The 13,147-nt window shown below is 45.2% G+C and overlaps 1 protein-coding gene across 3 annotated transcripts in view; it reads left to right on the plus strand.

Moving 5' to 3' along the window:
* LOC126534009 (protein VAC14 homolog) overlaps nt 1–13,147 on the plus strand; it is an 82,060-nt gene that overhangs the window by 26,542 nt on the left and 42,371 nt on the right. For all 3 annotated transcript variants that reach the window (XM_050181221.3, XM_055072583.2, XM_055072582.2), the window contains exons 7-9: nt 2,990–3,096; nt 9,070–9,234; nt 10,162–10,475. In XM_050181221.3, coding sequence (XP_050037178.1) covers nt 2,990–3,096; nt 9,070–9,234; nt 10,162–10,475 — 586 coding nt within the window. The remainder of the gene's footprint in view (nt 1–2,989; nt 3,097–9,069; nt 9,235–10,161; nt 10,476–13,147) is intronic.

Here is a 13,147-nt window from a genome sequence, read left to right on the forward strand (position 1 = left end):
TCACTCTTGCACACTGATCTGCTAGCCATAGCCAGCCGTAGCACCGAAGCCACTGTATTGTATCAAAACATCAGACCAACACTCTCGCATGCCAATCCATTGGCAGCTGTAGCCAGCCGCTATGCTATGGCCATAGCCTTTTGCATTTGTCTGCATGTTGTTTGTTTAGCTTTGTGATAGGTGGCGTGATCGTGTTGCGCTGCTGTGCGCTCTCTTCGATGTTTGCTAAGAACCTGCCCGCTGTTTGGTACTGCGCTTTTTTCATTGAGCGGATTCACCGCTAACAGCAGTGGTGCTGGCTACGCCTATGGCTTCGAAGTGCACAAAGTCCTACCGTAGGCTGACGATGGAAGAGAAAGCCATCATGCTCAAGCAAGTTGAAAGCGGTTGGTCACAAGCCGACGTGGGCAAGGAGTTCGGAATTTCGGAGCAACCGGTTTTGGCTTTCTTCAAAAACAAGTTGAAAATTTTGGATGTGGCTGGAAAGTCAACAGGGGCTCAAAAAAAGAATGCAAGTCAGGGTGTTTGCCCGAAGCTTGAGGAAGTGCTCCTCGTGTAGCAAAATACCATGATCGCAAAGCGAATCCTGGTCTCGAGTCACCCATTGAAGCAACCAGCAAAGGCTTTCGCGCTTCAAATGAAGGTTGAGGATGTCAAGTTCAGTGATGGGTGGCTGAGAAATTTCAAGAACCGCAATGACCTCAAGTTGAAGAAGATGTGAGGGGAAATTGGTACTGTCGACGATTCAGCTGTCATGTAGTATCAGAATGGAAAGCTACGGTCTTTGTTGCAGCAGTTCATGCCTGCGAACATTTTAAACTGCGATGAAACTGGATTGTTCTGCAAATTTCTCTTAGAGAAAACGCATGCATTGGCTGGTGACCCCTGCCATAGCGGCAAACGCAGCGCAGTATGGCTGACCGTCATCGTCGGTAGCAACATGTCAGGCAGCGGGAAGCTTCTGATACTCGTCATAGGGAAATTGAAGAATCTAACGTCTTTTAAGGGGGCAATCCTACTTGTTCAGTACGAGGCCAACAAGAAGTCCTGGATAATACAGCAGTTATTCGAAGTGTACATTCGCAAGTTGGACAGAAGGTTTGAACAGCAGAATTGAGAAGTTGTGCTTTTTGTGGACAACTGCGTTGCGTGTGGCAACATCAAAGACCTAGAATTTTTACAGATGGAATTTCTGTCACTGAACACCGCAGCGATCCTGCAACCGATGGATCAAGGCGTGATCTGCAACCTGGAGTTTCCGCACAGGTTACGCATGCTCAGTCCCATGGTGCTGTGCTCAGACAGAGGCAGTTACACAAGAGATGCTTTGCAATTGCTTTCGGCACGCTGGCTTTAAACTCGGCACCGAAATGGCTCTCTCTGAGAGAATGACAGCATGTGTGATCGCTCTCCCTCCACAGACATTGTGTTCGACGACCGGCACGCGCCCTGTTGGCGTTTCGATTACTGCCGGGATAACTTTTGAAGGATTCGCCGATGCCGAGAAAACTTTCAAATTTGTGCGGAGTTAACATACGACGAAATCGTCCATTAAGTGGTGGTGGATTCAGATATCTCCGACACTGAGAGTGAAGAGCCAGCACCTGCACAGCCAATGAGCTCCGAGTTGACATGAGCATTGGTGATGCTGTCATCAGCGTACAGCGATAATATGATTCTGGCTTAAATTGAAGCAAGCGTCATCATGTTCAAGCAGAACGTCGTGCAAAAGAGGATCAACAATTTTTTCGTGCTGCTAAGGCAGTAACAGGCAGCCTTGACCCAGCTGAAGATAGCACTGGCTACATTGACGGATTTACTGGCTACTTGCTGTTGGATTAAAAAAAATTTTATAAGTGGCTCTTTGCAAAGCCACCTCAACTATCAATTGGCAGAGTTGTGCAAAGCTGATATTCAATCCTTGACCCTCTCCAACCGAGAAATACCTATAAAATGGTGCATTTTCTGAATGCGTTAGTTTTTTTCAAACGTTTTTGGGTACCTTAGGAGTAAACAAAAATTGAATGTTGACTATAGTTGTTGCACGCCTTCGGAAATGCCATGTAAAAGTATTGTGCCGTACTAGGCATGTATCAAAGTCTCTTTCACCACCACATTCTATATGTTGAACACCGTACGGATCCTTGCAAGTGCACTTCTCCTATTTGTGTCATTGGAAATATTCAGTGCCGACGAAACCACACTGTTTTCATAGTGGCTGTCAAACAAGACATTGAATCTGAAGGGCAGCACGTGACATAAGCTAGGTGCTTGTGTTAGTTTTGGGAGCTGCAAATATCGATGCCTCATGCAGACTGCGGGCGTTTGTTGTTATCGATAAGAGCAGAGCATTGTCGACAAGAGCAGATTTTGTTCAGCGCAGCTCTAAAGCACTCTTCCCGGCACCCCAACATTGCGCGACAGACATTAGCCCTCACGACGAGCAAATGCGAAATGCTTTCACGGCTTAAGCATTATGAAATTTCAAGTTGCCTGTGCCACAACACTGAGCAAAGTCTAAACGAATTTTTGTACTGCTGGGATTGTAAAAAATTGTCAGATTTCTTTTTTTTGCTCAAAAATATCTAAATAACCACACTTTGAAGCTAAACTAATTTTGGACCTGAAACTGCTTCTATATGTCGTAGATAGTATGCCCCCCTCCCCCCTCTCCTGCTCCTCTCCTCCATGTTTTCTTTTTGTCAACTTGTGCCTCTGTGTCAAGATTTTGTGCAAGGCTTTCAACTATTCGAACTATTTGCTTCGACTTCACTTTAAACCAAAATGTTGATATTCCATCATGCCCTTTCTAAAAATTCTTGCTGTAGAACAAAGCAATCACTGGATGGCTCTTTCTAACTTCTAGCGTACAGCCAAAATTTTCTGTGGGGCCTGAGGAGGTGCCCCATGCTTTCATGGTCTGTCCTGTAGAAATTGTGGCCCTTTCTCAAGTGGCAGTGCTTGAGTAATTTGGTTTACCGGTGTGCAGGTGCGAGACAACGCTGAGCGAGTTCTTGCGCAACATAGTGAAGCACCCTGACCGAGTGGACTTTGCTGCCATGATCCGGAACCTCATCGTCCACTCGCATTCCTCTGGTAGGGACACCAGCATGCATTCTTTGCTCAATGGCTTCTCAACATAAAACTGGAACACTCTTTGAGGAAGCACTGGAATTTGAAGTTTGTTGCACTTTAAACAACAAAGTTGAATTCGAATGATTTTTGAGTGCGAAGGTGCGTTTCTGGATACTGCCAAATTCCATCATGTTGTCGAATTCACTATCCTGTCAGGTTTGATTTGTTCACAAAGCAGCTACGTCGTCTCCGACTCACCCAAAACGTGAACATGGCAGAAGTCATGTGTCTAAAATAGAATCCCAGATGCTTGATCTTAGGTGGTAGCATTTTTTATAGGAAATGTGGAACATTGTTTATTACACAAATAATTTATGCACCATGTTTAAATACTCGTAACTCTGCATAAAATGCGTATAAGTAAAATCTCGTTAATTCGGATTTCAAGGGACCGAGAAAAATGGCCCAATTAACCGAATGTCGAATTATCGAGGGTACCAAGATAGCAATAAACAAATGTTTACTACGTCAACACGCTTTTACTTACTGAATGAACGAGCCAATCCTGTTTCTATTTTGCACAAAAGCAGTGCGGAAGCTGCAGTTCTCGTCATCTCGTGGCTGATTAGCGCTGGCAGCGGTGAAAGCCTCGTGACTTTACAGCGCGGCCACGGCACCCGTCTTCATGTGAGATAGGTTTTTTACTACCATGCACACACACATCCTGATTGTTTTTCAGCCAGTGAGCTGGTCACCATCCGTCGCGATGTAGCTGGTGCTGTTCATCCTCAGAAACCTTGTTAAAACGAAAGTACTGTTTGATGCAACCATTGCAGATGAAACTGCAGCCGCTGTCGACAAAATCATGTATAGCAACTACGCAGTCATGAAGGCACAGGGCCAACACAGTGCTATGCGGGACGGTAAACGCAAGAATAAAGGCTTAGGAGGCACAAATAGCACAAAGCGTTCTGGCATTGCTGTCGTTCACGTGCTATTTTCACTGATGACTATGGTGATGCGGACTCCACCACTTTGTTTCCATGAACGTTAATGCCACTTTTGCTCTTTTGCGTCGCACATTTGCAGTGTTCCGGCACTCGCGGAGCCCCGACAGGTGTCCAAATTAACCGATGTGCAGCCAAATACGTCCGAATTAATGAGAGTTTCATTGAATTAAATAATGCATACACCTGCTGGGACCAAAGGGCGATTTCAAATTATCCAATTTTCTGAATTAACGAGGGTCGAATTAACAAGGTTTAACTGTACAGCAGAACTTTGTTGATACAATCCCGTCAGGTATAATTTCCCGCTGCCAACGTTTGCGATTTAAAACACAAAAAATGACCAAATTTATTTACGCTTACTTTTTATTGGTTCATACGTTCCCGGAAAGCACAATTTTGGCACCCACTTTCAGTGCATCAGCAAACTGGTGTTGTATAATATGTTTTCCGACCACTAGGTCCCATGTGAACAAGGAAAGGCACAAGGCACGTGCGGTCGAGAGCAGTAGCTTCCTGCCATGGCAGCTTCACCACAATACTCGCCCGCCCATCTCGGGCGAAAATGTCGGTGCACACTCAGTTTCTTATTCCAGTACCAGCAGATCTATCGCAAGCCACATTCACAGCTGTTGCCGCTGAGTCTAATGCGATAAGCATCCTCGGCTACTATCTGTTTCACAAAGCGCAGTGCCATTGAAAGTGTACTGTATGCTTTTAATAGGCGATAACCTAAATGTGCCAACGTTCCCTGCTGCAGACTGGGATTGTAAGATCTCATGCTAGATCTCATGTAAGCAAGAAAAGGTGCGAGGCAGGCATGATCAAGAACGGTAGCAGCCCGTCGCATCAGCTGCTCGCAATACTTGCCCACCCATCTCACGTAAGAACGTAGGCTTGCACTCAGTTTCTTATTCCAGTACCAGCAAATCTCCTCCCAGTTTGTTGCGTGTCGCATCCACAGATATCGCTGCAGGCCTTATGGTGATAAGAGTCTTCACCTTTCTGTCTTACAGCACATTGGGTGTAGTGCCATTGGAAGCGTACTGTGTGCTTTCAGTAGGCGATAACCCAAACGCACTGCCGTTCTCTGCTGCAGGCAGTGCAATGTAAGTGTGTGGTTTCACGCCGGCGGCATTTGGTGTCATCCACTAGCTCGATATCGTTTCGCACTAGCTCGATTTCGTTTCGGTTTCCCGTTGCCTAAAATACTGCACAATAGAAAAACAACAAAACACGCCTCAGGCTCCACTAGCTCGGCATGTGTCGGCGTCTTGTGCCACAGTGATACAGGCCACGCTTTGCGTTGCGCAGTTGTCAACCATAGTTGAGTCTAACTATTTAGTTACTTTGGATTGTATGTTTTTCCAGTTAGTACGTTTTTCCCCACTTTTCTTTTTCTTTTCACAACGTATGAACAAGTTTGTACTATTTATCATAGTTGTTTACTATTTATCATAGTTGTTTATATGCACCTGTTAGACTGTGTAAAGCTAAGAAACCTGAGCTACACTTAAACCTCGATATAAGGAAATCAGTAAAATCCGCATTTTACTGCAACACAGTTAGACCTCGTGAAACTGTATTTTGTCAGAGCTAGGAAAAAGTATGTACTAAACGGTAGTACTGTTTAACCGAAATAACATGAGATCGACCACTTACTTGTGATAAACGGAACTCGGAGAGAGTGCGATGAAAGGGGAAAAAAACGTGCAGTATTTATTCACTTCGCGCAACAAAAGTGTTATTTTCGTTTGATGCCATGGCGGCCTAGCAGCGACGACAGCGGCCTCAAACTTACTGAAGCTGCGAGGCAGCTTCTCAGCCAGCCCCCCTCTTCTCGGCAAACACTGGCATGGCAGATTCCTCGTTGGTGTTACGTATTCTCCATGCATGCGCACGGTAGCGCTGCAGAAGTCGCGGGGCACCTTTTTCATTGCAGGGTGCTGTTCTCGTCACGATGATTCATTCACGAGGCTGACATAACACGCAGCTTCTGCCACTGTCAGGCCTGAATCGCCCGTGCTGTCACTTTCCACGTCGTCCTCATCACTGTTGCAAGGTGACACTTCGGCAATAACAGAGGCAACAATAGCGAAAAGTCGAACCTCGCAGCTGACATCTCTTCGCAGTCACAGCAGCGCTGCCGAGCAACTTCTTCGCATTCCAAATGCCACACACCGTAGCCAACAGCAGATCCCTGTCGCGTGCCAGCGCCAACTTCTTCGTGTCACGTTCGATAGCACGAACGATTTCTAATTTTTCTTCTATGCTGAGCATCCGGCGTGATTTTTATCGAGCTTCAGCATGACGCGAGTCCTCGCTTTTACGCGATGCCACAACGCTCTCTGGCACGTCGCCGAAATGATGCTGATGTTGATGTGGCTTCACGCGCGAACGCACAGGGCGCCTGGAGGCCGTTGTTCCGATCTCTGAGGCTCGTTGTTCTGCCTGGGTTGCCCAATGAAGATGATGCACCGCTGTTATTGCGCGACCAAAAGTGGAAACACTGCACGTTAACCGATACCTACGCAATAAGCTGGTACGGTTTATGCGGATACAAAACACATTATGTATAATGGCTGCTGAGTTGGGGATTTGACATTACTACATTTAAAACGGAACTACTGTTTAAATGACGTCTTACTGTACTGCTTGACCGAAATAGTATCATATCGCCAGCTTCTCTCTCGAAAACGGAATTCGGAGAGAGTGGGATGAAAGGGCAAAACACATGCAGTATTTATTCACTTCATGCGACAAAAGTCTGCTATTTTCGTTTGATATCGCAGCGTCCCAGCAGTGATGACAGCAGCATCAAACTCACTTAATTAAGCTGCGAGCCAGCTTTTCCACCAGCCCCCTCTTCTCGGCAAACACCCGCATGACACTGACGTAACACGCAGCTCTTGCCACTGTCGAGCCTGAATCACCCATGCTGTTGCTTACCATGTTGTCCTCATCACTGTCGTTAGGCGACACTTCGGCTATTACAGAGGCAAGGATGGTGAAAACTCGAACCTCGAAAAGTCGAACCTCGTAGCCGACATCTTTTTGCGGTGGTCACAGCAGCACTGCTGAGCAACTTCTTTGCATTCTAAATACCACACACTCTAGTCAACAGTAGGATCCCTCTTGTGTGCCAGTGCCGACTTCTTCGTGCCTCGTTTGATAGCACGATGTGTAATTTTTCATCTATGCTGAGGACCCAGTTTTCGTCCAAGCTTGCTCGATGCCATGACACAGGCCACAGCACTCTCTGGTACGGTGCCGAAATCATGTTGATGATAATGTGGCTTCACCCTTCCAAGTGTGCTCTGAGTTTGCACTCGGAGGCAGTTCTGATCACTGAGGCTCGTTGTTCTGCCGGTCTGACCTACCGCCATGATTACGCAACGAAAAGTGGAAACAATGCATGGTAACCAATATGTACGTAATAAACTGGTACGGTTTATACGAATACAAAACGCATTATGTTAAATAGTTGCTGAGTCGGCGATTGGACTTTACTACTTTTAAAATGAAACTACTGTTTAGGTGGGTACAGTTTAACAAAGTTTTACTGTATAGTAATTAAATTTCACCGCATTGAAATTCAACCTTTTATGCGAATAATTGCAGTCATTGCCGAATTATTTCGCCAAGTGTGAAAGCATGTGCGAAGATCGAGCGGAATAACTGCCGATAGGCATGCAGATTGTGTTGGATACGCGCACTGACGAACTTCGATTAACTTTTGATATCTGTCAAACTATCCCGCACGCATGATCTCAGGAATGAGCGCTGATGAGCTACCCATATGAACATATTAGCGGCCCATTACTACATCAGCCAGGGGCGAGTTCTTGTCACGGCCACACTGCTAGGCCACTAGGCCCAATCAGCGCTGCTTCATCGGGTGTTGGTGACTGAAGCTACGGTTTGGTGCCCAATCGATGCAGATCTATTCGCAGCATCTGGACGATACTCAGAAAGCCAACAAATTGCTTCACATATGAAAGTGAGAAACAGCGTATGAACGAGGAGGGAGATGTGGGGAGGGGGGGTGGCGAGCGCCGCACGAACTTGCCGTGACTTTCCTGATTTCAGATTTTTTGACAGGTGGCAAATCATGCCATACCTGACAATGAAACGGTACGGAAGGCGTCAGCTACGCGTTCAGTGGTGATCGAGTGATGTGAAGTGCAGTTCTTTCGTCTGTCATGCAGATTGGCCTTAAAATAACCCACCTGCTTTAAATTTGGGTAAGCCTTCCACATTTTGGAGAAAAACAAAAAAGCGAGACTTTCTATGCAATAAATAGATTGCCACTAAACACAGGTCCACTATTAAATTGGGAACTTCATTGGTATTCAGCACAACATACGTCACTAATTCATTAGGTTCAGAGAAAAAAAATAACACTTGATTGTATTCAGCAGAAATTGTGTTCATGAAGAAAAGCTATTTTCCAGACCTTCATAAACTAGAACTGAGCTGTAAACATTTCTAGCCTACCAATTCAGTGTTTCCTTTAATAAAATTAGACCCTACTGTACATCTTGATTTATATGTACCTAAGTTAATGATAGCTTGCTACATTTTTGTTATGCAATGCTAGGAGACTCCCGAGCATGTGCAGCACCATATATTCTCGCCCAAAATTTGTAGCTTAAAATTTTGTGAAAAATTTTGTGATATTTGATATCCAATTCAATATTGGGCTCTTTCTTTCTTGATTTGATTCGATATTCGATTCAAAATCTACTGTTTTGCATTCGCACCGCCCTATAGTTAAGGGACATGCACTAATGTTCTGCAGCAGCAGCCTCTTTCCACTCTTGGTATGCTTCACCGCACAACACGGCTGAATTTTGCAAAGTTGACTTTCAGGGCACTGGCAATAATGCGGTTCAGTTAATAATTCAGGGAGCTCGTGCTGCGTATTCAAAGTTACAGCTGTCATCTTCTGTGATGTACAACAGTCGACGCGCATCTCTCATCACAGAGGAGCTGGTGCAGTACACGGCCATCAGCTGGATGCGTGAATTTGTGGCGCTGTCGGGGCGTACGCTGCTGCCACACGCAGCGGGCATCCTGGAGGCCATCCTGCCCACCCTCTCGTATGATGACCCCCGGCGACCCGAGTCACCTTCGCACGCCCATGCCGCAGGTGAGTTGGATGTTATACTGCTGTACCTGTTGTGCGACTCGGGACGTGACTGTCTGCACTCAATGTCAGAATACTCCCACATATTGCTGCACATAAATGGACTCCAGGTATGAAACGACCTCTTTCCCCCCCACCAACTTGGGGATCTTGAAAGAGGAAGATAATAATAAAAAACTTCTTCCTAAATGTGAGTTTATATGCTGTGTCGTAGCTGTTGCCACCCGCTGTGGTAGCTTAGTGGCTATGGCATTTGCGCTGCTGAGCCCCTGGCCGTGGTGACCACATTATGATAGGGGTAAAATTTAAAAACGCTTGTGTACTTAGATGTAGGTGCCTGTCAAAGAGCCCCAGGCATTCAAAACTAATCCAGAGCTCCCACGGCGGCATGCCTCATAATCAGATCACCGTTTTAGCGTGTAAAACCCCAGAATTAAATTTTATTTTATTGTCGCACTTTCACGGTTTGATGGTTTCCAGTACATTGTGAACAAAAATAATCTTTTTGAGTGTCAAAATGATAGTAGTGTAATAAATCCAGCTGATAATCAGCATGTCCTGTGTTCTCTCCCCGGTCCATGTCTAAAAGTGGTATCACATTGTGAGTTACTTAGCAAACGTTACCTAGATTTAGCAACATGACTACTCAAAAGTGTCGTCATTGATTGATGCTCTGGAAATAGCACAATAAAATGAATTCGTCCTGATTTCTGAACATATAATTTCTCAGAACGAATGGCATGCTGTACAATTAATTTGACGGCCATAGCACCAGGAATGCTCACAGTGCTTTTTACTGCTCTTGTTGAAAAAAAATAGCAAGAAGACATGGTGTTTTTATTTATGTGTAAATATTAAAGTGACAGTGCAAGCTTTGTCGTGGCAAGTTGACTTGTCATCAGCACTTGAGGGGTTCACTTTGTGGCCCAGACATCCGGGAGACAGCCAAGGCGGTGAACACGCGGCTGATGCAGCTGGTCACCGAGGAGGACGACCAGCCATCCCACAGCCCTGCGGCGAGCGAGAGCGACTCGCCTACGTCACGCCGCTTGGGCGCGCACCAGAGAATTGCGGGCGACCTCCAGCAGGATGGCGTCACCGTGACAGCCATGCCAGTTGTGACTGAACTGGAGCTGACGCCACTGGTGAATGTGCTGACACGGCAGCTGATGCACGTGTCGATGCAGACTCGCATTGCTGTGCTGCGCTGGTTCCTGCACCTGTTCACCAAGATACCTAATAAGGTAGGTGGTTCACGAACTTGGTTTTAGGTGCGATCTGAGTATCCAAATGCCATTTCGAGACCTTGAAAATGCTTGAATTTTTTTAGAGCACTGAAATAAGCCTTGTACAGTAAAACCTCAGGGTGTCTACCCACGGGGAAAACCGGAAATTCTCAGGGATTTTGAATAGTCTGGAAATACTCAGGGAAAACTCAGGAAGTTTGTGCGTTTATCAGGGAAAATTAGCTGTAATTTTATTAAATGGAACGAAAGTCGTGGTAACGCTGGCTCGAGTAACAGAGAGGGATCGTAATGAATCATCTTTGACGCCCGATCATTCGCATTGCTTCACAGCACCACCACGTATGAAATTTCAGAGGCAAGAACCCTTTGCCGTCCGATTTGCAGTACTTTTTGCCGTGACTGCAGGTCCGAAACGGCATTAATCAAAGCCATCACCACCGCCATTTTGATTACCTCGCCGCCTCGAAACGGCGCTCTCACACGCAGATCCGCTGGCAGCCGTAGCTACCGCCACGGCAAACGCAAGGCCTAGCTGCTTCAATGTTCACTATTAAGCTTCTTGCGATTCGGCACCGTGTTTTTCATTGAAAGAATTCACCGCTATCAGCAATGACACTGACTCTGCCTTTGTGGTCCTCGTGATTGGCTTCGTAGAAAGCACGGCACGTTGCATAATGTTGGTTTCCAAAAGTCAGCTTCGTCTCTGTGCAGCAATGTTGGCGGTGAAGCATACTAGAAAGTATTGCAGTGAAGCATAACAAGAGTAGGAAGGGGCAATTGTCACATGATGCAGTATGTATTCCTTAATTATACATGCGTGCACCTGCCATCTCCTGTCACAGTACGAACACCAATATGCCTAATAAGTGTACTGGCAGGCCTCTTCGTATGTGCCTGTGGCGATTGAGCCCTTAAGGGCAGTAAAAGACACGCATTCATTTTTCAAACTGTCTGTTTTCTTTTTTTTACATTTTCGTGGCCCATAGGGAGTCCGAAAAATAGGACGTTGGCTGTACAACTGACCAAAAAGATGATTCAAATGGTCTGTGGGGTCAGCGCGAGGCAGAACGAGGACGAGAACCAAAAGGACCGTCACATTGAGGAATGATAGGGAAAGGAACTGTACCGCCTCTTTTTTGAAGGAGCTTGAGCTTAAAAAAGCGAAGTGTTGGCTGACGCCAAGATGCAGGTGACCCTCATCCAAACCAAAATAAACTCTTTAAAGCAGTGAAATGCCACACTGAGACGTTGTGCATGGGCTGAAGGTCAGGACAGTTGAGGTTGACTTACCAGCTATTGAGAATCTCACTTGTGACAAAGTTCAGGCATTATATTAATGAGCTTGCTATCAGTTAATAGAAAAGCTCATATCCCCATCAATCACAGCGTCCACATTTGTAGACGCGACCTATTTTTGTCATTTCTGTTCAGTGATAGCAAGGAATAGAACACAAACATTAAGCTTAGTGTAAATTGAACATGCTGATAACCTAAATTACTTTCATTTTACGGTTGAGGGATATGTATCATTACAGAGTACCACTTAGGTGAAGGCATTACCGTGTTTTACATGATGCTTGACGTGGGGCGTTTCAATAGCAACCTCGGAATATATTTTTTTTCTTTCTTGAAATGCTTGATGCTAATGAATAACCTGTGCGTGTAATTCGAGTGGGGGATTCAATGCTTTTTATGAAGAAACGTAGCATGACTGACTTTACAATATTCAAATATTTAGTTACTCTGTAATTATGATGTCTCATCGTAAAATGCTCAGAGTCATTATACCGTCTTGATTTACTTTCAGTGGAGTCTTCAGCACCATCTGTGTTTCACACACATATCAACAGTCGATCGTAATTCGTGACTGAAGGGGATATTTAAAATATTTGTTTCTGTATGCATCTCCTTTTTATTCGTATTTGAAAGTGTTTGACTCGATTTGCAATAAGTTTTACCATTTTTTTCGAAGATATTTTATTCGATGTGGATTATACTAATGCCTCCCTTCTGATTTCCTTTTGAATAATATAAATGCTACTCTTTACTATTCAAACTGGATTAAGCCGTTTTTATTTATTTTTTTAAAATTTTTAGTACGCTTACTATAAAGTGACAGCATAGGGCGACATGATGTCAGGCAGTCGTGACATAAAACAAAGTTCTGTGTCACTCAGGGAATTTTGCAAAGGCACTCGCGCAAAACCTGGAAAACTCAGGGAATTTGGAAATGTCAATTTGGTAGACACCCTGAACAAGGTTAATACGCACCAATTAATACGTAATTCCAATTTAAGTATTGCCACAGAACAGAATTTGCAAAGCATAGGTGCATTTACAAGGTGTATACAAATTGTGGCAACACTGCATGTACGAGATGGCTGCCCGAACCACCCGCACACTCTCCCTGCCAAATATTTGTCTTTTTTCATAGTCACACCATGCCTCAATGCTCCGTAACTACAGTAAAAGCTCGTTAATGCGACTCCCGTTAATTCGGAAATTTGGATAATTCGGACGGCTCTATTGGTCCTGGCCAAAGTGTATGTTAGTCTATGGGACCAAACCTTCGTTAATTCGTCACAATTCGGCCCCGCACGCTTAATTCAGACAAATGCTGACGGCTGCCGCTACACGAAAGTGTGGTAAAGCAGCGCTGGCACCACAGG

Source organism: Dermacentor andersoni, chromosome 7 (assembly GCF_023375885.2).
Source record: "Dermacentor andersoni chromosome 7, qqDerAnde1_hic_scaffold, whole genome shotgun sequence".
Taxonomy (NCBI): Eukaryota; Metazoa; Arthropoda; class Arachnida; order Ixodida; family Ixodidae; genus Dermacentor; species Dermacentor andersoni.